The following is a 21,548-nucleotide window of genomic DNA, read 5'->3' as shown; positions in this document are numbered from 1 at the left end:
ATTTATTTTAGGCTTAAAAATAAACTTGATCATTTTGGATAATTTAGAACATTGTGTATCACAAAACTCAGTTCATCTATGCCTCTGTAATGTTTCCCTACTCTGAGGTGGATTTGACTTTAACTATTTAAACCTCTACTTCAACTGGTTTATTTCTCTCTGACAGCTCTTCTGAAGGCCACAGTCATCTGGGGCCTTTAAAAATATAATTAATGTGTTGCCGCTATTAAGAGATCAAAGTTTAATATAATATAAGCCTGGAAAAATTAGATACAAATAGGGTTATCCTCATTACATTGTTTAGTTTATTGCTGTCTAATAATAGTATAGGGATGAGAACACAGGGAGTGATATACCAATGGGAACAGTTAAAGTTAATGTCACAAGAATGAGATGCTAACCTTGCCTTATGGCTTAAAGAGGCGTATTGTATGAATATGCCTACATGTGAACTTCAAAATAGCATGTTGTGGAAATCATTAGGAAACTCACCAACCTAAACAATATAGCATTAAATTATTTCATTTATTAGTTCTCACTCTAATTTTATTTTACATTTTTATTTGAAGGGATTATATAACCAAGTTCTAATTTATAATTTATAATCTTAACCACTTTTCTTTCCTATGATCATGCCAACAAAAATGATCCCAAACATAGATCTTCAATAAGTACTATTTGAAAGCTTTATTATGTTCAAATGATTTTAACTCATGTCTTAAAAATATTTGTCACAGAAAAAAATTAATTTATTTAAGCTTTTAATTAAATTATATTTTGCCACTTGTGTATATATATTGTAATTTTTCTGAACATTTTCGTGTCACTTTCTAACGCATTCTACCTTCAAAAGCACTTTATTTTATTCCCTTTTTCCTATCAAATAATATCATTATCTTACTATGTGACTTTTCTTATTTTATAACACAGTTATGGATCTGTACCATACTTCACTTGTTACATAAAAATATTGTGCTTACGTAGAATTGAAGATCTGTTAAAAATTGTTTAATTAAGACACAAGATCTGGCCTAGTGAATGTTATATATAAGACATAAAGCAAAACAAAATAAAAACATCATATAGTGGCAAGTATTCATCTCTTAGTCTCCATAAAAAGAATTATCAACATAAAAATAAAATTTTCAGCTCTCACATTTTTAATAGTTGTACTAAACTTAACATCTTGAAATCTTATCGGGTATTATAGCAGGGATTTTTGAGGATTCTGAGGAGTTCACCACAGTTAATTTTGGAGATTAACGAAAATGACTCTATGATAATAATCAGTATGCTTTCTTTTGAAGGTTTGAAATTATAACTTTTTCTGTGAGATTTGCTTCTAGCTTGGTTAGCTATTTAACTAGCTGTTATCATATGGAAATCTATATTATCTAATGCACTTGCCTAGGGCTTTTATGTTTCTCTCTGACCAATCTATTTTTTGGGGGATTTTTCCTTTTTCCAGAATATTACTTCTTTTGGAATTATACTATTTTTGAGTATACTATGTTATGTTTCATAGAAGTATATAAATAGAGGAAGTAAATCTACAAGAAGAAGGATGTACACCTAGTGATAGAATTATCTGAAGCCGAGTATTGGAGGGGCAAAGACAGGTAGCATTATTATCTTTCTAGTATACTCTAAATTGTACGCAAATGTCTAAGCTTGGGGTTATTAAATAGGACAGTAGTTGGCATAAATATTGAATGAGGTAGTGAGTGACCTTAAGCATTCCACAAAGCAAGATACCCGGTGACAATATCCAGGCTGAGTATAACCAACAGTGTACAGAAATACAAAAGTGTGTGAATGCTGAATTGAATTCTCTTTGTATCAGACATAGTCTTGGTTTGGTTGACATTATTTCCACAAAATAATGACATTAATTTTATAAGGTCAATGAAATAGGCAATAGGCATAAAAAACATGGTATTCATTATATTTTGAAGAAAAGTTTTGGTATGAGATGGAATACTTTATAATATCTAAAAAGCTTATCAATGTAACTTAGAGTCAGAAACAAAATATTTTGAAAATAAAGTAATATATCATCCCTTTGGATAAAGTTTATTAACATTTAATTTTTACAACATACAAATAAATAGATTAATACCATCAGTTTTACTACCAGCTTAAAATGAGAGTTGAATATTCAAGAGAAAGAGGGAATAATTAATAGTACAAGTAATGGCAAGGCGGGGTGGATTGAATCCCAAACCAGTTGGAGGAATGACCCCTCTATAAAGAGCTTCACTTGCTCCAATTTTACAAGAAGGAAAGAAGAAAGAAATAATTTGAATATGAAAAGAACTAGAATTTTGGAATTAGCTTCAGATTAATGTAATAAAATGTAAATTAAATTACATTTAACAATGTAGAGCTTAGGCCGGGCGCGGTGGCTGAAGCCTGTAATCCCAGCACTTTGGGAGGCCGAGACGGGCGGATCACGAGGTCAGGAGATCGAGACCATCCTGGCTAACACGGTGAAACCCCGTCTCTATTAAGAAATACAAAAAACTAGCCGGGCGAGGTGGCGGGCGCCTGTAGTCCCAGCTACTCGGGAGGCTGAGGCCGGAGAATGGCGTGAACCCGGGAGGCAGAGCTTGCAGTGAGCTGAGATCCGGCCACTGCACTCCAGCCTGGGCAACAGAGCGAGACTCCGTCTCAAAAAAAAAAAAAAAAAAAAAAAAAAAAATGTAGAGCTTAAGTGTTTTTCACTTTTTTTTTGCTAATCTTAATTTTCAAAATTTCTGCAATACATACTTGTACAATTTTAAAACAGAAAATCTCATATTGTAAAAATCCCCCACTCCTCAGATAACCTTAGATTTTTCTAATGTGTAATGAGATTTTCAAACTCATTTTTGAAATTGCTAGCTTAAAGACATTTAGAGAATAATTAGACTTTTAAAGATATTAAAGCAGCATTACTGTGATCATTTTCTTAATAGTTATTTTCTTCACGTTTAATGTTTTGACTTTTTTACTACAGAAATGGTTTGCAGATGCTTTAATTGTTAGATCATCCCTCATGCCTGGATAATTTCTATTTGTACAGTGATAATTTTGAAAAATATGTATCTGCTACTTAGTGGTAAACTTCTGCATCTGTCAGGAAATTGTCTAGACCTTTTCAAATAAACCAAAAAATAGTAACAACAAAAGTTGTTACAGACAAATTTACTCTTGATGTAATGCTGTCAAGATTTGTTCCTCCTTTGTTTTTTTTTAAGATCCTCTTCTACGACCCAAGCACTATTATCTGTCTTTCCATATTTCTATATTTGTTCATATCCTGTCTATTTGATTGTAAATAAAATTATAGATTCACTATCTTGGGCCAACATAGGTAAAATTTTGTGTATTTTGAAAAACCTCATATCTTCTCTTACTGACAACTTTGATATTTTAGAGTGTTTTTGCAAAATAAGTATCATTTTTAAAAAGATGACAGCACTTAAATATTGACCAGCATAATCATGAGAAAGTCAACACTAGTTTTTCAAACAGTATCATTATATATCATTTGCCTTAGGACTCGGTACTTTCAAATTAAAAATGTGCTCAGCCATTTGTTTTGAAATGTTGTGTCAGAATAAATAACCTATTAAAGTGGAAAGTTTTATTTGGCTGGGTAGGGCAGACATCTCTTCTGTGGTGACAGATGAATTTCAGTGGATACAGCTTGTCTTCATTGTCATTTCAACTGAATACTTTCCTAGGAATGCATACACACACACATACACACATGCATACACACACATATTTAATGAGACTTAGTGTAAGCTTTTCTTAAGTTTGACTCAAATATTAAAACAGTTAATACAATGAAAGCACAGTGTATTTGTTTAAGATATTCATTTCCTGATTAGTGAGCCTGGATTTTACTGGAAAGGCTGCTTATTTCATTGACTTCTGTCCTCTCTGTGTTTTGTTCTGCACTTTTATATTTTTGGTCTAGAGTGTGTTGAAGTGTAGCTGTGAGCATGGATGGAGATGCTTGCAAATGCCCAATATAGATGTTTTTCTTCATTAGTGGGGAATAAATTAATGGCTTATACAGTACAAATGAGTAATTAGAAATATTTACCATTGGCAGTTTGGATTCTTCTGAAATAAATTTAAATCCTCATTTAAAAATATCCCATTTCCTCTCCTCCTGCAGCATAAACAGATCCTTTAAAGTGTAGAACAGACCTAGAAAATCTAAATCAGAAGACAACCATTGGCTGTGTGGCCACAATATCATATATGATGCATTTAGATGGCATCTTATAAGCTAACCTAAGATAAAATTTTAAGGTAGAAAATGGTCCTCTTATCTAGGTGAGAAGGCTCCTTTCCTCCTACCTTCTTTATCTTTACACTATTTATCTCTCTTAATGCTTCAGCTTCACTTTAGCCCCTAAATAATTGTAGCAATTATTCTACTGAGGTATGGGCAAGCAATGAACAAAGAGATGAAAATATTTAATTATTTTTTATCTTTATTTATTTATTTATTTATTTATTTATTTATTGAGACAGAGTTTCGTTCTGTCACCCAGGCTGGAGTGCAGTGGCGTGATCTCGGCTCACTGCAAGCTCTGCCTCCCAGGTTCACGCCATTCTCCTGCCTTAGCATCCCGAGTAGCTGGAAGTATAGGCGCCCACCTCCACGCTCGGCTAATTTTTTGTGTTTTTAGTAGAGACGGGGTCTCACCATGTTAGCCAGGATGGTCTCGATCTCCTGATCCCATGATCCGCCCGCCTCGGCCTCCCAAAGGGAAATATTTAATTCTTAATGGATAAATTAATAAGAGCTTCATGAGTAACCAAAAATTAAATAAAATCTTAATAATGATTAAGGTAAATGAGGCAAATGAGAATTCCTGGCAGAGTAGACATTGTAGAAAGACAAAAGGTATGAGCAAAAGTAAATTACAGGTAATGGTATTTGGAACATAAGGTGCATGTTAGGGAGATATGGGATGTGAGAATATAAACTTTATAAATGGACAAAAATAAATTTCCCCCACCAGAACTTAAATATAATTATGAGAATGAAATTTTAAAGTTGAGACATATGGAGGAATACTGAGATACTCAAAATGACTTTAAAAGACAAGAACCCCCAGACTATGAGGACTTCATTTTAATCTAATTGAGGGAAATAACTGAGTGCTTCATATGTGATAGACCCTGTGTAGTTTATAAATAATGTTACTTTACTTTATCCCAACAGATGAGAAAGCTGAAGTTTCGGGCAGAGTTAGTATTTGAAAGGAGATACCTGTGATTCTTTAGCTTAAACTGTTCACCACTACTCTAAACTACTTTTCCCAGTGTATTAAGGGGAGAAAAACATGTAGAGATGGCTAATTTTTAGGGGGAAATAAGTATAGAAACTTCAGAGACCATTACTGGTAATCTTTAGCATAGTAGCAAAACAGTTACATGTTTATTATTATCAATTTCCTGTCTCCAAGCTAAGTGAATTAATTTGCTATAATCAAAAGAAACATGCTGAAATGCCTGTCACTTAAACAAGATGTCATTTATTACTTTTAGCAAGAAAAGCCTGGTTAGAACTAGAGTATCATAATCATCTGTGACAAATATGGTAACCATGATAGATCATTAATTTATTATGTTAGTGAGAAAATAGTAATTCCATTAATCCTATGGGCCAGGCCCTATATTGGGCCTTCTTCTTCCATCCCCTAAAGTTTTTACCATCATTAGTTTATAGCTTCTACTTTTCTAATACTTGTTGCCATCATATCATCTCCATGAAAGCTAGGATTTCTGTGACAGCTTGTTAACTAAACTCTTTGCTTCTATCTTTGGCCCCTTAAATTGTATCCTTCACTCAGAAACCAATGAGTTCATTTTAAAGCATAGTATTCACTTGTCTTAAATTCCTGTAATGACTACCCAAGTCTCTCAGAATGAGGGTCAAAATCCTTACATTGGCCTACAAAGTTGTAACAAATCTAACTGCAACCCATAATTGCTTCCTTGACTTAATTTCACATACCCCTCTCGTTATTTTCTATGCTCCAATCACATTAGTATTTTTCTTGCTCTTTTTTGAACACAGCAAATGCAGCAGGTAATGGGAAATAGTGGGTGCCACGGATAATAAAAATTTAATTAGCCTTGAGATAGCATCCTGACAAAGAATATTTTTCCAGTTATAGGGATAAGGACATATCTGAATGCATTAGGCAGTCTTATACGTTAGCAACCAATAAATCTGCAAATGATAGCATTTACTCACTCTGTTAAAGATCTATACATAAACTTACAATACTTTTGGAAATGTTTGACATGTTGGAAAACAAAATAGATAAGTGGCTTGAGGTGTTTTTAGTGGAAGTGGGGAGATAAATAAACAGCACATCAGATAGTTTATAGGAAATAACATGGAAAAAGATAATGGAATAGTTGCAGCTGTTGTACACAGAGCAGTAAGGGAGGGCTTTATGGATAAAATGTCATGTGAGGAGAAAACAGAACAATTGAGAATGAGAGATACAGGACTTCTGAAGAAATGGTTTTGCAGATTGATATAACGGCAAGTGTAAAGACCCTGAGGGAGGCACATGCTTAATATCTTCAAACCAGAACAAGGAAGTCGATAAATCTGAAGAACAAACATGGAAAGGGAAAGCATAGGAAATTAATTCTGCAAATGAGCAGAGGCCACGTCGGCAATTTTAAGGGCAATCTCTTTATTATGAGTGAAATAGGGATAGAAAATTTGAAACTACAAAAGTGATATAATTTGGACCAACTTTTAAAAAGTTTGCTCTGGATACTATTTACGAATAGATTGCAGAGAGTCAGGAACAGAAAGAGGAAAACCTAATAACATAGCAAGAAGGACTATTGCAATCATATGAATGAGCATTTGTGGCTCAGATTCCTATTGACACCGTAGGAGTGAAAAATTTTAGATTTTGGATTTTTAATGTGTTGCCAACAGGATCTTCCTGATGGAGTGGTTGTGAAATGCAAGACGAAAAGTTGAGTTAAGAATAACTTTAAGGTTTGTGGCCTTAGCAACTAGAAGAATGGAGTTTTTCTTTATTGAGGTGAGAAAGAAGGAAAAGGCAGATAATTGACCATTATATAAACTTTTAAGGTTGCTCAAGCTCTAAGAGTAGTCTAAATAAAACTCGGAGTCATGACGTGGTCTAAGAAGACTGTAAAGAGAATCTCTCTTTGGTTATATGGATTAACTTCTAGAGATGCTGATCAGGTGTCGCATTGAGTGAGAGACGACATGTAGGACTTTTTATGCCATGTTAAGGGACTATTTAGCCATAAAAAGTATGGAACCCTGTCATTTGCAACAACATGGGTGGAACTGGAGATTATTAAGTGAATTAAGTTAGGCACAGAAAGACAAATAACACATGTTCTCACTTATCTGAGGGATCTAAAAATCAAAACAAACTTATGGATATAGAGAGCATATCCATATATACATATACATATGGGTGCTAGGAGGGAGAGAGGTATGGTTAATGGGTAAAAAAAGAAATAGAAAGAATGAAAAAGACCTACTGTTTGATAGCATAACAGGATAGCTATAGTCAATAATAACTTAATCATATAGTTAAAAATAACCAAAATAATGTAATCGTATTTTTTGTAACATGGTGAGACCCTGTCTCTACTAAAAATACAAAAAATTAGCCCGGCATGTTAGTGGGCACCTGTAGTCCCAGCTACTTGAGAGTCTGAGGCAGGAGAATGGTGTGAACTCAGGAGGTGGAACTTGCAGTAAGCTGAGATCGCGCCACTGCACTCCAGCCTGGGTAACAGAGAGAGACTCTGTCTCAAAAAAAAAAAAAAAGAAAGAAAGAAAGAAAGAAAAAGAATTAAATATTTTCATCTCCTTGTCTATTGCTTGCCCATACCTCGGTAGAATAATTGCTACAATGATTTAGGAGCTTAAGTTAAGCTGGAACATTAAGAGAGAGAAATAGTGTAAAGATAAAGAAGGTAGGAGGAAAGGAGCCTTCTCACCTAGATAAGAGGACCATTTTCTACCTTAATATTTTATCTTAGGTTAGCTTATAAGATGTCATCTAAATGCACCTACTATGTACCCACAAAAAATTAAAATATTTTGTAGAAAAAACTCCATATGAAAAACAATCAGTATAATTTTGCATCTCTAAATACATTAAATGCATGTATATAGACACAAATGCATGTCTAAATGCATACATATGTAAAGACACATCTACAAACATACACATGTAAATACATGCCAGAAAAGCACTGTAATATGCTATGAACACAAGTACTGTACTGGAATTCAAGTCAGAATGGTGACATTTTGATTCACATTTACCACCTACTTAGCATGGTAAACTTAGTCAATTATTTGACCTTCGTTTCTACATCTGTTAACAAAACGATTACATTTGATGACAGCTTTACATTTCTACAAGTCATACTTTCACATTTTGTTTTCCAGAATATTTTTTGTCACTATAGTACATATTTGACCTATTGTATATTGCCAATATAAGTGAAGCCTAGTTATTACCTTGCATCTTTCTTATCATATTTTTTCTCTTTTATTTAACTTTAGCCTTGGATCAACTGTGCATTTCTCTTGTGATGAAGATTATGTCCTACAGGGTGCAAAGAGCATCACCTGTCAACGGATAGCTGAAGTTTTTGCTGCTTGGAGTGATCACAGGCCTGTGTGTAAAGGTAACGTTTTATAATAATGCCCTCTGAACACATTTTAATAGTTTAACCTGTATTTCATTGGGTATAAGTTGCAAGTAAGTCTTTGAATTGTAATATAATCTTTAAGGAAAGATTGTGCTGATATATTTGTTGATATTTATAGAAAATCTGCAAAATGTGAATCACTCTGTTAGGTTCCCAAGGAATTTCCAATCTAATAATCATACAACATAGACTGAAGCGTAAAGTGTGTAATATAACACTCTGGAAATATTGTTGGCATTTTTGAAAAATCACAATTACCCTGTCTGTAGACGTATCGATACAGATATTTTAAAGCCGTAATTTCTCCTCCACTTGCATAGTTTGCCATTTGAATTGCTTATGTGTCCCTGTCTACAGTACTTGGTAGCAGTCAAGGTGGAGCACAGGTTCTACAGTTAGTTAATTTAATCTAGAACAAACCATTTAGTTCTCTGGCTTTATATATCACATTACCAATAATTCCAAATAAGATATAAATATATATCTTATATTATCTGCATGTGTGTATATATGTAACATATACATATATGTAAGATATACATATATGTAAGATATACGTATATATATCTTGTCTTGAATTACTGAAGATATATATATGTGTGTGTGTGCGTCTGTGTGTACATATATATATATAAAAATACCAATATGCATATGTGTGTGTGTGTGTGTGTATATATGTGTGTGTGTGTGTGTGTGTGTGTATGTGTGTATATGTATATTAGGCAAAATATTGACTGGACAAAACTCATTAAGAACAATTTCAAATATAGAGGAAAATATTATGAAAGGCAAGTGTCATTTTGCACACCTACTTAGAAAATAAAGCAGGACACTAACACAACCAACTGGGATACCTTTTTTTTTTAACATGGGAGTTCAAATGTATTAAAATCATCTGACTTTGTAGTTGAGTTTTAATAAGTAATTCACAGTGAAAAACACATGATTATATGTCAGTTTGACTACCCATAGTGTAAATATCATCATCTTTAGATACTAAAAAAACTAATACAGATATGCCAATATCATTAGACATAAGCATCAGGGTTTGCAAGGACCATATCATTGAGGTCAGTCTGATTTCAAATAGTTCCTGCCAGTAGAATTAAAATCTACACCTCAAATTTCAGTGTCTGTCACTGACTTCTGACAGAGTATAGAAAGAACTATTATCTCATTGAGATAAATCTTTAAAAATATGAATATATTATAATTAAATGATGTTATATCTATATTATTATACTCCTTTTTCACCTTCCGACTGTTTCTTTGCCATCTATTCCACTTGCTTACCTTTTCCTCTTCTTTAACTGCTTGTGACCACTTGTAGGAGCAAACATACAAATTATTTCATTAATTAAACTGTTAATGATCAATTTAACTGCTAATCATGAAAACTAATCTTTCCCCCCTCCTTTATCCTAGCTCCCACTGGCATCACCTTTCCTCAGATGAAATATTTCCACATAAATCAAATAAGACTCCTTCTTTCTAAACTTTGTAAAACTGTGTTTGAAAATGAACACCTCATCATGTCATACTGGCATTTCTGATTGCTTGTTTGTTGTTCTGGTGGTTATCATTTGTAATAATCATGTTTCTGCATTTTTCAGTGTCTCTGTACTCAAATTCTCTCCAGCTGTTCTTCTCTTTAAATAGTATAGTTGTCAAATATATAAAGAAACTTGACCTGTTTACACCCAAGAAATACTGTCTATAAAATTCAAGTATTCCTGTGATACGAGAAAGGCACACTTTTTTATAGCTTAGAAAGAAGCATACAGTATCTCATATTTTCTTATAAAGTGAATAATGAATAATACATTTTGTAAGGGTTACTTTCATGAATGTCATGGCAATAAATAGAACAGTAAAATGTATAAGACTGATTTCTTGTGTCCTTCACTCAAGATGAAATTATAGCCATAAAGAGCAATATAGTGAACATCGTGGCTTCAAAATGATATGTTCCAAATATCCTACTTCAGTGTCACATAAATTAGATATGTGCATTTTTGTTAGCAAAAACGGATGAAAATAGATGACAGATTCAAGAAAAGGAGATTAATGTTAATGTAAGAACGAAATCTCACACCAGAAGTTATAGCCAGATCATGGAATTTAAGATCTACATAAAGTAAGATTGAGACTACAAAGCATCTTTTTTCATTCAAGACTCTCACTTTGATTAAAAAGATGAATCATACTTATGATTGTAAATTGTTCAAAAGCAAAAGTAAGGTGTTATATTACATTGTTATTTTTTATAAACCCCAGGCACAAAGAGCGGCTCTGTACTGACTTGAATTTCAAGAACTATTTGTTGAATATTAATATATGATTGGACTTTTTAGATTGCAAGATACATTATGATGTTATATATATAACATATATTCATATTTATTCAACAATTATTATATAGGAAGTATAAAAAGCACATATTCAATATTCATGTGTTGATATTATTTCATTTAAATTTACATTTTTTTCTGCAGATATTAGACATAGATGCATTTGCTCATTGCATGCGAGGCACATATGTGTGTGGTTTACAAAGTCCATTTTGTTGCTAGAAATTACTGGCTGTGGTAGTGGAAACAGTAATGGAGGGAACATGCTGAAATAGTAATTGAAGTTTTAAAATGACTACTGTGAGTCTGAACAAAGAGTAGTTCTCATGTCTCATGGGTTCTTGGACAGAATAAATATGCTTTTTTCCAGACAACAGCATAAATTGCCGTATCAGTGCACTGCACCTTTGAGAGATTATTAATGTAGTTTCTGTCTGTGTATTGCATGGTTTAGCGATCAAGAAATGGGCATTTTTAAAGGGATTAAAAGTTCACACAGACAGCAAATTATGAATTAAAAGAGCAGTTTATAAATTAATATTAATTTTTTTACACAAACAGAGATGATTCTTATTCCATAGATGGGTTATGTATACAAAGTATTTGCCAGTATAAAGTGGTGAAAACAATTATTCCTTTGTTGGAAATGCAGTCGATATCTAAAAGCTGGAGCTTTTGCAAATAAGTAGCCTTATGTGTTGAAGATGTATAGAATGTTCATTTTAGACCTTCCTCATACGTAAAGAAACAGTATGTGGTTGGCATGGATAATTTTGATAATGTGGAAACATTTGAAATAATTAATAATAATAGACTGAAGACAAAAAAGGCAAATTTTAATCTGTTTATTGGGATGGTACCGAGTAATCAAAGTCTGTTAAGTTACAAGGACACAAACCACACATGGGATTAATGAAATGGGTGATTAAGGGAGGATGAGAAAAGAAGACAATGAGATGGAAAAATACTAAAAACAACCATAAAAATCTTGACATCACCTTTTAATTTTTTTATTCAAAAATCATCAAATTGTTATTATTCATTTATTGTTGTACTGATCAATATATTTTTATTCATTCAACAAACACTTTTGAACACGAGTAGGTATTCTAGATTATATACCATATGTGATATAGAGTATACAATAATTTTTATCATTTTGTATTGATTTATAAGGCATAAACACAAAACTAGATAATATATAATAGACTTTTGTTTACAAGTTAGTGCAATCCTCTGCAAAATTCAGATGAGGAAGATTATATCCATGTTTGGAAATGGCCATTGAGATGGAGAAAATAATATGTGGACAGAACTTGGAAATTATTGTGGATATAGGCAGAGGAAGATGGATGTGAAAGTCATTTCAAATGTCAAGAATATATCATAGGCAAAATCACAGTGTGAACTTACACATCTGGGGAATCAGTTGGTCAGTTATATGAAAGGATGTAGAGTGAGATAAAATTTGAGAGGTTATGTTAGGTATCTCCTGGTTTGAAATATGTCTAGAAGCACTCCTAAACCTCCATTCCCATTGTCACTATTCTACAATTCCAGTACTACAACTATCACTTTTCTTTTCATTTAGAGTACAATTTATCCTACATGTTACTGACAGACTAATCCCATCAAAGTCTGGCTTTATGAATGGAGTCCATGTGGTGGTGGTGGGTGTGGTGTTGCTGCAGCAGTTGCTGATTGTTAACTCTTTTGATTTCCAAAATCACCCATAATTTGCCTTTATGCAACTTTGTTTTTTTTTTAACTCGTACCAAAAGTTTATCCCAATGTCTCAATAATAAACAGAATTACCACCTTGATATTCATATATGTCTAGCCTGTTCCTGAATGACCAAGCCAATCTCTCAAGGTCTTGTTCAGTTTTCACCTCCTCTAAAAATTCTTTCCTATTTCAATTTTCCCTTGTCTCCTCATCTTTAAAATTACTTGTAATTACTAACATTTTTACCACACAATATAGCATTTAATCTTATTTTGTTTGGCAATGCTCCCTAATCATTTCATGGGCAATAGACTTGCTTCTTCAACAAAAACCACCTCAAAAAGAACAAAATAATCAATGCCTCTAAAGTGTTTGAATGTTGAATGGATCTGTTTCAGCTGTTGCCAAAGAGGACAGTTATCAATGTGGTCTACCCATCCATTACTGTTGATATAATAAAACAATCTAAATGAGGTTCAATTCCTTTCTTTATGAACAATGGAAAAAATGGGTGTACAGGTTATATGATAGACAAATACTGGTCAACCCTAAGAGCTGCAACCCTCACTAACTCATATTTATTAAAAGCCCGGGTTCTTAACTTTTTCAGGATTATTTTACATATGTTACAAGTTACCTCTTACATATTATTCCTCTTCTCAGTGTTTAGCTCGGTGACCCATTGCACCCATGTTTTTGTACATACAGTAGCTGCTAAATAACATTTTAAGAAATATTATAGGAATATTTAATTAATTGTAACAAACAGTTTGAGAAGGTAGTAATAAGATCATCGCAACTAGAGAAAGTTGCTCTAGTAGAAGGCTTCTTGTTATGCGAAAGTAATTAGAAAATTTTGCCCAAGAGCAAATCAGAACCTGCTGAAATTTATCAGCCAGAAATGCATATAGCAGGTGGTTTTCTGTGGTTGTTGTTGACGCCTTCTTAGTTTTGTGGAATAATCTTACAGATGAAATGATGCATAATAAGGATGATATTAGCAATTAATAGAGTGACATATGGTGAAGGAGACAGGCAGATGGTGTAGATACGGAAGTTTATCACACATTAATACTTCTTAGTGGTTTTTTTTTTTTCTAAAACCCATAGTTTGCGGCTTTATTAAACAATTTTGATTAGAAAATAAGCCTTACTAAGCTCTAACAATTAACAGGTTTTAATGATATCATTTATATGTTATTTAATGGAGATTAATAGTGATGCATTTATAGCAACTTAGTAGAAAATAGATCACTTAAAATTCAAAACTACCTGAACAATTAGAAATTTTGCATTTAAAAGGTGCCCTTCCAACAATTGTTTAGAAATACATTCTACACATTTTGCCTAGCTCTCAGATTATTATAAAAATATGCATATAATGAACAAATTCTTGATTCAGTTTTGGTACACAGCAGGAAAATCTCCGCAGATGTCAAAAAGAGCTTTCACTTTCCAACTCAGCATTTTCTAAGAATATGACCTTGTTCATTTGCTTAATCTCTTCTGAACTTCAATTTACTTATATGTAAGTTGATGAAGGATTATTTGTAAGTTGATGAGGGATTATATGGACTACTTTCAGTTGTAAATTCTAAATATTCTGAAGTATATTTACTTCTCTATTGAAACATGTTAAGGATATTCTTAGTTCAATATTCTTCTTTACCTTTGAATGCCAAGAATTTTTCTCAGTCCCTAAAACACACAAGCAATAATAATTTTAAAAATGTTTAATAAACTCTCGCTAACAAAATGTTGTTTTATTGCACTATGTTTCGGATATTCATTTTTTTTTTAAGACAGGTTTCAAATTTGTTCAGTGCCAAAACGATGGCTATTGATCATAAAATTGCTTCAAAGTAATTTAGATTCTGCAGATCTTTTATGCTTTATTTACCATTAAAATCTACCTTTGTTTAAAGGTTAAAGATTATTTGTCTTCATGCATTTTTATTATGAAATGCACCCTTGTAATAGTTGAGTTTAAACAATGTATCTTTAGAAAACTGAAGTTGATTATAATGTCATTCTTGACACTGCTATACACTAAGTTATTTTTGAGAGTTTTCAAATGGGAAATAAACATTTTAATTCTTTTTTTTTTTTTTTTTTTTTTTTTTTTTTGAGACGGAGTCTCGCTCTGTCGCCCAGGCTGGAGTACAGTGGCCGGATCTCAGCTCACTGCAAGCTCCGCCTCCCGGGTTTATGCCATTCTCCTGCCTCAGCCTCCCGAGTAGCTGGGACTACAGGCGCCCGCCACCTCGCCCGGCTAGTTTTTTGTATTTTTTAGTAGAGACGGGGTTTCACCGTGTTAGCCAGGATTGTCTCGATCTCCTGACCTCGTGATCCGCCCGTCTCGGCCTCCCAAAGTGCTGGGATTACAGGCTTGAGCCACCGCGCCCGGCCACATTTTAATTCTTAAAATAAATTAGTAACAATTCTAAATTTTGGAAGAGAAAAATTAAAAAAACAACTCCTTAACTTTTTGCTAATATAGTTTTAAAAGCCTAAAACTTTGAAATTTAATGGGGATAAAATAGGCTACATCATGCCCAAACAACAAATAACCAAGGGGGAAAAAAAAAAAAAAAAACTGCAATAACCATATTAACAATGAATGCTTTCGCTAAACTAAAAAATCAAGGACTGAAAAAAATCTAAAATGTAATGTCTTAGTGCAAGGATGAACAAATGTAAATCAGCACAGGGATTGCAATTTTGGAGGAGAAGCTATCTATATAAAAGGAATTTTTGAAAAATTATTAAAATAAAATAACATTTTGTGTTCATAGTAAACTTATGAAATTTCTCAAAATTCCCCTGTGATGCAGAAAAATTTATTTCCTATATTTTCTGAAAAGATGTGCTACTAGAAAAAAGCATCTTGAAGATCTGTGATGACTTAATAGCCTTTCCACTAATTCTGATCACATAAAATGTTGGAAAACTTAAATATACTAGAGTTAGGATTCCTTTATTTAGCTTCTCCACAGTAAAATCTCACTTTGTTTCAAAATAATAGCTCAGCTAGCTCTGGGAAGGAGGGTTTATAGATAACAGTGATCACACTGTAACCTTTAGAATGTCTGATGCTATGTATATGCACTCAAAATGTATAATTGTACTATGGAAAGTGAAAGAAACAATATAGAAAATGGAAAAAATGATGAAACCTAGAGACCAAAGAGGAGACAAAAGGCATAGGCAGAATATACACAGACATATTGATGAGAAAGAGATAAATTTTTAGCCTTTAATTTGAATTTATTTGAAATTTTAAAAGTCACTGGTTTTATGCTTGATATGAACTGTCAGAATTTATGACATTTTGGCAGACCTTTCCTTGTATTAAGACATGAGGTATAGTCTTCTGCTTAGTTTGTCTTATAGTAATTTTTGTGGAGCTAGGTAAATAGTGTAAACATCCCAAACAAATAGCAATGCCTGGCACATGGCAGATACTCACTAATACTTGAATGAATAAGTGTTTTGTTTACCACAGTGCTAAACAAAATGTAAGAAGCACAGAACAGAACTAAACAAATTATGCCCTTAGGAAGTTTATGATCTCATTGAAAACACAGTACATTCAAAATAAAACAACCAGAGAACATCCCTAAAGCAACAGAGGCATGGTTGCACAGTCAATATTTGTCATAAAGATAATTCAAAACAAAGGAAAGACAGAAGACAGAAATGATAGTATTACCCTTTGGGAAATACATTTCACTGGACATGAAAATACCACTTAGTCATTTTATCTCCGAGTTTATTATTATTTATATTATTCTCTTATTTTGGAAATCATTCGTTTGTTTAATAACATTGATATTTTGTGGTAATTATTAGGTAAGTGGAGGGAAAAGATGAATTTTTCTCCTCAAAGAGACCAATGGGCTACTCCAGTGGGGAAAACAGCAACGGGAAAGTATGCATTACTGTATATCACAATAAGAGCTACTGCAGAAAAATGAATACGGTGCATTCAGTACAAAGAAGATTAAGGAACCACTCTGCCTAGAAGAGTACACAATTTTTTATAGAAAAGGATAAGCAGGCATTCAAAAAGGACAGACAGAAAGACAGATATAGAGATTGAAAAATGTAAAACATTAAAGATAGAGAGAACTACATGTAAAGACTTAGGATGATGAAAGAAACTGTAGAGGGAGAGAGAGAAAGAAGGGGAGAGAGAGAGGGAAAAAAAGGAGAGAGAGAGGGGGGTGAGTGAAATGTAGAGGAGCATAAACTTATTGAGGATGGGAAAAATCTCTACCTGCAATGAATTTACTCTCAAGGGTGGGGGCCAAAAGTTTTAAAAGTTAATGTATAATTACAATACTTTCTTGTATATTATGTGCTAATAGCTATATAAAAAATGCTCCTCTAAGCCTCCCGGCACATACCTGTTGCTTTCTGTGGACTGTAAGGAACCAGGTTCACACAGCAGAAGGTTTGCAGTGGGCAAGTGGGAATTACCGCTTGAGCTCCACCTCCTGTCACATGAGCAGCGGCATTAGATTCTCATAGGAGCATGAACCCTATTGTGAACTGTGCATGTGAGGGATCTAGGTTGCATGCTCCTTATGAGAATCTAATGATAAATATAATGTGCTTGAATCATCCTGGAACCATACCACTCCTCCCCCAAGTCCATGGAAGGACTGTCTTCCACCAAATCAGTCCCTGGCACCTAAAATATTGGGGACCACTGCTCTAGGGTAATAAAGATCGTTAAGGAAGCTGTCCACAGGAAAAAGTACCTGAGTTGAACCCTGAAGATTCAGTAAACAGGGCTAATGATGAGAACAATGGTGGATGTGCAGATTACACCAGATTGAGGGAGCCCCTTAGGCAAAGGCTTAAAATACCAGGGACCATTATGTTTTAGAAAATGGAGTATGAACATTTTTTTTCCCCATATACCTGTTGGCCTTTTGTATGTCTTCCTTTGAGAAATATCTACTCAATCATTTGTCCATTCTTAATTGAGTTGTTTTCTTGCCATTAAATTGTTCTAATTCCTCCTATATTTTGGACATAAGGCCCTTATCAGGTATATGGCTTACAAATAATTTCTCCCACTTCATATGTTGTCTCTTCACCCTGTTGATTGCTTCCTTTGCCGTACAGGAGCTCTTTAGTTTGATGCAATGCCTTTTGTCTATTTTTGCTTTTATTGCCTATGCTTTTGGGGTCATATACAGGGAATCGCTGCCACACTAATGTCAAGAAGCCTTTTCCCTATGTTTTTTTTCTAATAGTTTTACACTTTCAGGTCTTTATTTAACTATTCAATCCATTTGAAATTCATTCTTGTATAAGATATGAAATAAAGGTCCAATTTTCTTCTTCTACATGTGGATATGCAGTTTTCCCAGTACCATTAATTGACATGGTATCACCTCATATCTGTTAGGTTGCCTATCATCAAAAATATAAGAGGTAAGTATCGGTGAGGATATGGAGAAAAGAGAATCTGTATATACTGTTAGTAAGAATGTAAATTAGTACAGCCGTTATGAAAAATAGTATGCAGATTCCTGAAAAAATTAAAAATAGAACTACCATATGATCCAGCAATCCCGCTACTAGATATTTATCCAAAAAAAAAAAAAATGAAAGCAGTATGTCCAAGACATATCTAGATTCCCATATTCATTGCTGCATTATTCATAGTAGCCAAGATATGTAATCAACCTAAGTGTCCATCAATGGATGACCGAATGAAGAATCATCCATTGTTTTATATATAATGGACATATGTTATGAGGTATATATATTAAAAAAACTCCTTGATTTTAAAAAAATCAAATAATTGAAATAAGCCACTAAAGCAAATATTGCATATTAGATTATCAGATAATAACATACGACAGGAAAGGGAGGTATAAAAGCAATGAATATGCTGAAATGTTGATACTTTTGACAAACGTGAAAAAAATTCATGCTTCGTAAAGGCATGTTTGGTTATTTAATTTTCTTCTTATAATGTTATATCTAATGGATATATCTTATATTTATTTTATATATAAAGGATATATGTTATATTATATAACATATATAATATGTAACATAATTATATATAACAATTAACTAAATATATTATAATATATACATAGTATAATATATAATTATATATATAAGATATAATATATACATATCAATTAATTAAATATATATTACACATTACATATATACATTACACATAAATACACACACACACACATATATATATCACAATGGAATATTATTCAGCCCTAAAAAAGAAGGAAATGTTATATGTGACAACATAGATGAACCCGGAGGACAGTCTGCTAAGTGAAATAAGCCAGGCACACAAAGAAAAATATTATATGATCTCACTTACATGTGGGATCTGAAAAAGTTGAGCCTGATGACTATAGCTAGTAATAATATACTGCATGCTTGACAATTACTAAGAGAGTAGATTTTAAATGTTTTCACCACACAAAAGTATGTGAGTTGATGGGTATATTAATTAGCTGGATTTGATTTTTCACAAGTAGACAAATATCAAAATATCACATATACATTTTTTATTTGTCGATTATATCTTAATAAGGCTGGAGACATTTTAAAGTAAATGAATGAAATAAAATAAAATATAAAAGAAAGAAGATGGAATATGGTTTGAGAGAGACAAGACTACGAATTGTATCCAGTTTGAAGACTAGTTCAGTAATTTAGGTAAAAAGCAATATAACTTTAAGTGAATGATAAGAAAATATAGAGAAGGGTTGGAACAGAAGTGAATTGAGGGAACAACAATATGAGGGATAGGAGGATGAAGTTGAGCCTGTGAAAGACTAAAATAGGAGCAGCTAGAAGCAAAGATTGATAACCAGAGAGAATGGTGTCATGATACCACAGCAAGGAGACATTTTATAAATCAGATGTGATCAACATTGTGAAATGCTGCAAAATGGTCAGGAAAATAAGAATTCATTCAGTTCAACCACCAAGAGGCCACCAGTGACCTGGGTAAAATCATTTTCACTGAAATTAGTGATGTATAAGCCACATGGCTAATAATTGAGGAATAATGAGGTGAAAAAACAGGCTTTACATGAAAAGTGGAAGCTTGCCTCTGAAGCAAAGGCAAGAGCTAGGTTTGTAGACAGAAAAGGACATGCAATGTGGAAAGATTGTTTTTAAGATGTGAGAGGCTTAAGTAATGAAGACAAAGATACAGTGCTTGAGAGAGGTTGAAAATACAGGTGAGATCTGAGCCAATTGTAACATTACAGTCCTAGGAGATTAAGAATCTGAGATTCAGAATAGAAGGGATGGCATTGCCCTTGGATAAAAATTGACACCTACTCTCCCTTGAGGTGAAAGACCTGAGGAAGGAACTGATGAAGCTATGATGTTTTTGTAGGGGGAAATGGAAGAAGGCATCATTCTCAAATGGCAGAACCCTCTACCCCTATTTTTTTCTGTAAAGTAGGTACGGTTATCTGAGGAAGGAGGAAACCCAGCAGTTCTGTGATGAAATTGGATGACACTGAACTTTTTATGAATAGGGAGGTGGGGGAGGTCACCAAGCAGCCACTGAGAAACAGGATCTTTTCCTGAGGGTTTCATTTAGCTCAGTGATCTCCATCCCTGGCTGCACATTAAAATCACCTGGAGAACTTTTAAAAGAAAAATCCTTGCTTAACTCCCATCCTAGGTTAATTAAATCAAAGTTTCTAGGGGATAATTCAGTTAATATATTTCTCTCTGTGATAAATTGATCAATTTAATTGCAATGAGGATTCAGAAAACAACTTAAAATGACACTCTGTTTTCTTAGGGAGTCTCTCCCTTATTCGTGAACCGTAATGTACTCACTGGCAGGCTGATTGGGACATTTAATTACACATATCATATCCCTGTTCTACAGAGTGGCAAAGTGGAAGTTTGATGCACTGAGGTCACCGAACTGAAGCAGCAGCTCACCATTTCCTCTTCTAACCAGATTTATCCAGATACCGAAAGTAATATAAATTTGCATGTTAAATTTCAAAGATGAACTCATTTTCATACTTATCATGTATTACCAGCTGGAAATGGCACCAATTTACTTTTTAGATAAGTGTTTCTTGGGAAGAAATGAAACGAGGTCAGAACTAAATGAGATGCACTTCATTTGCACTCCCGCTGTCCCTTTTAGCCATCTTTAGCTTATTTATTCCAAGGAAATAAGACATGACAAATGTAGGTTTGTGGCATCGAAATAATTTTGAGAAGAAAATTAAATAACCAAATATGCCTTTATGAGGCATGAATTTTTTTTCAAGTTTGTCAAAATTATCAACATTTCAACATATTCATTGCTTTTATACATCCCTTTCCTGTTGTATGTTATTATCTATTGATAATCTAACTTATGCAATATTTGCTTTAGTGGCTTATTTCAATTATTTGATTTTTTTAAAAAAGTACGTGTTTAAAATTTTACACTTCTGTTACATTGTTAAGGCTAATATTTATGACAGATTTTTTTAAGTGTTACTTTACTAAAACTTTTTTTTTTTTTTAGTTTTGGGACAAGGAAAAAGGAGACATCTTAGATGATTTCTTTTGTTTTTCATCTAAAAAAATGATGCTCTGAACCAATTTAGAGTTAATAAAAGTTTATGTTTATGTGCTTGACTTTAGGTAAACTTTTATTTCAATGTTTGAGTGATAAATATTCATATTTAGTAGGATTT

The 21,548-nt window shown here is 33.1% G+C and overlaps 1 protein-coding gene across 1 annotated transcript in view; it reads left to right on the top strand.

Moving 5' to 3' along the window:
- Positions 1 to 21,548, top strand: part of CSMD3 (CUB and Sushi multiple domains 3) — a 1,234,679-nt gene that overhangs the window by 534,225 nt on the left and 678,906 nt on the right. The window contains exon 10 of the mRNA XM_025394338.1: positions 8,600 to 8,724. Within this exon, the coding sequence (XP_025250123.1) occupies positions 8,600 to 8,724 (125 nt within the window). The remainder of the gene's footprint in view (positions 1 to 8,599; positions 8,725 to 21,548) is intronic.

This window comes from Theropithecus gelada, chromosome 8 (assembly GCF_003255815.1).
Source record: "Theropithecus gelada isolate Dixy chromosome 8, Tgel_1.0, whole genome shotgun sequence".
Taxonomy (NCBI): Eukaryota; Metazoa; Chordata; class Mammalia; order Primates; family Cercopithecidae; genus Theropithecus; species Theropithecus gelada.
Note: the sequence above shows the minus strand (reverse complement) of the source record. Positions and strands in the feature narration are given on the sequence as shown.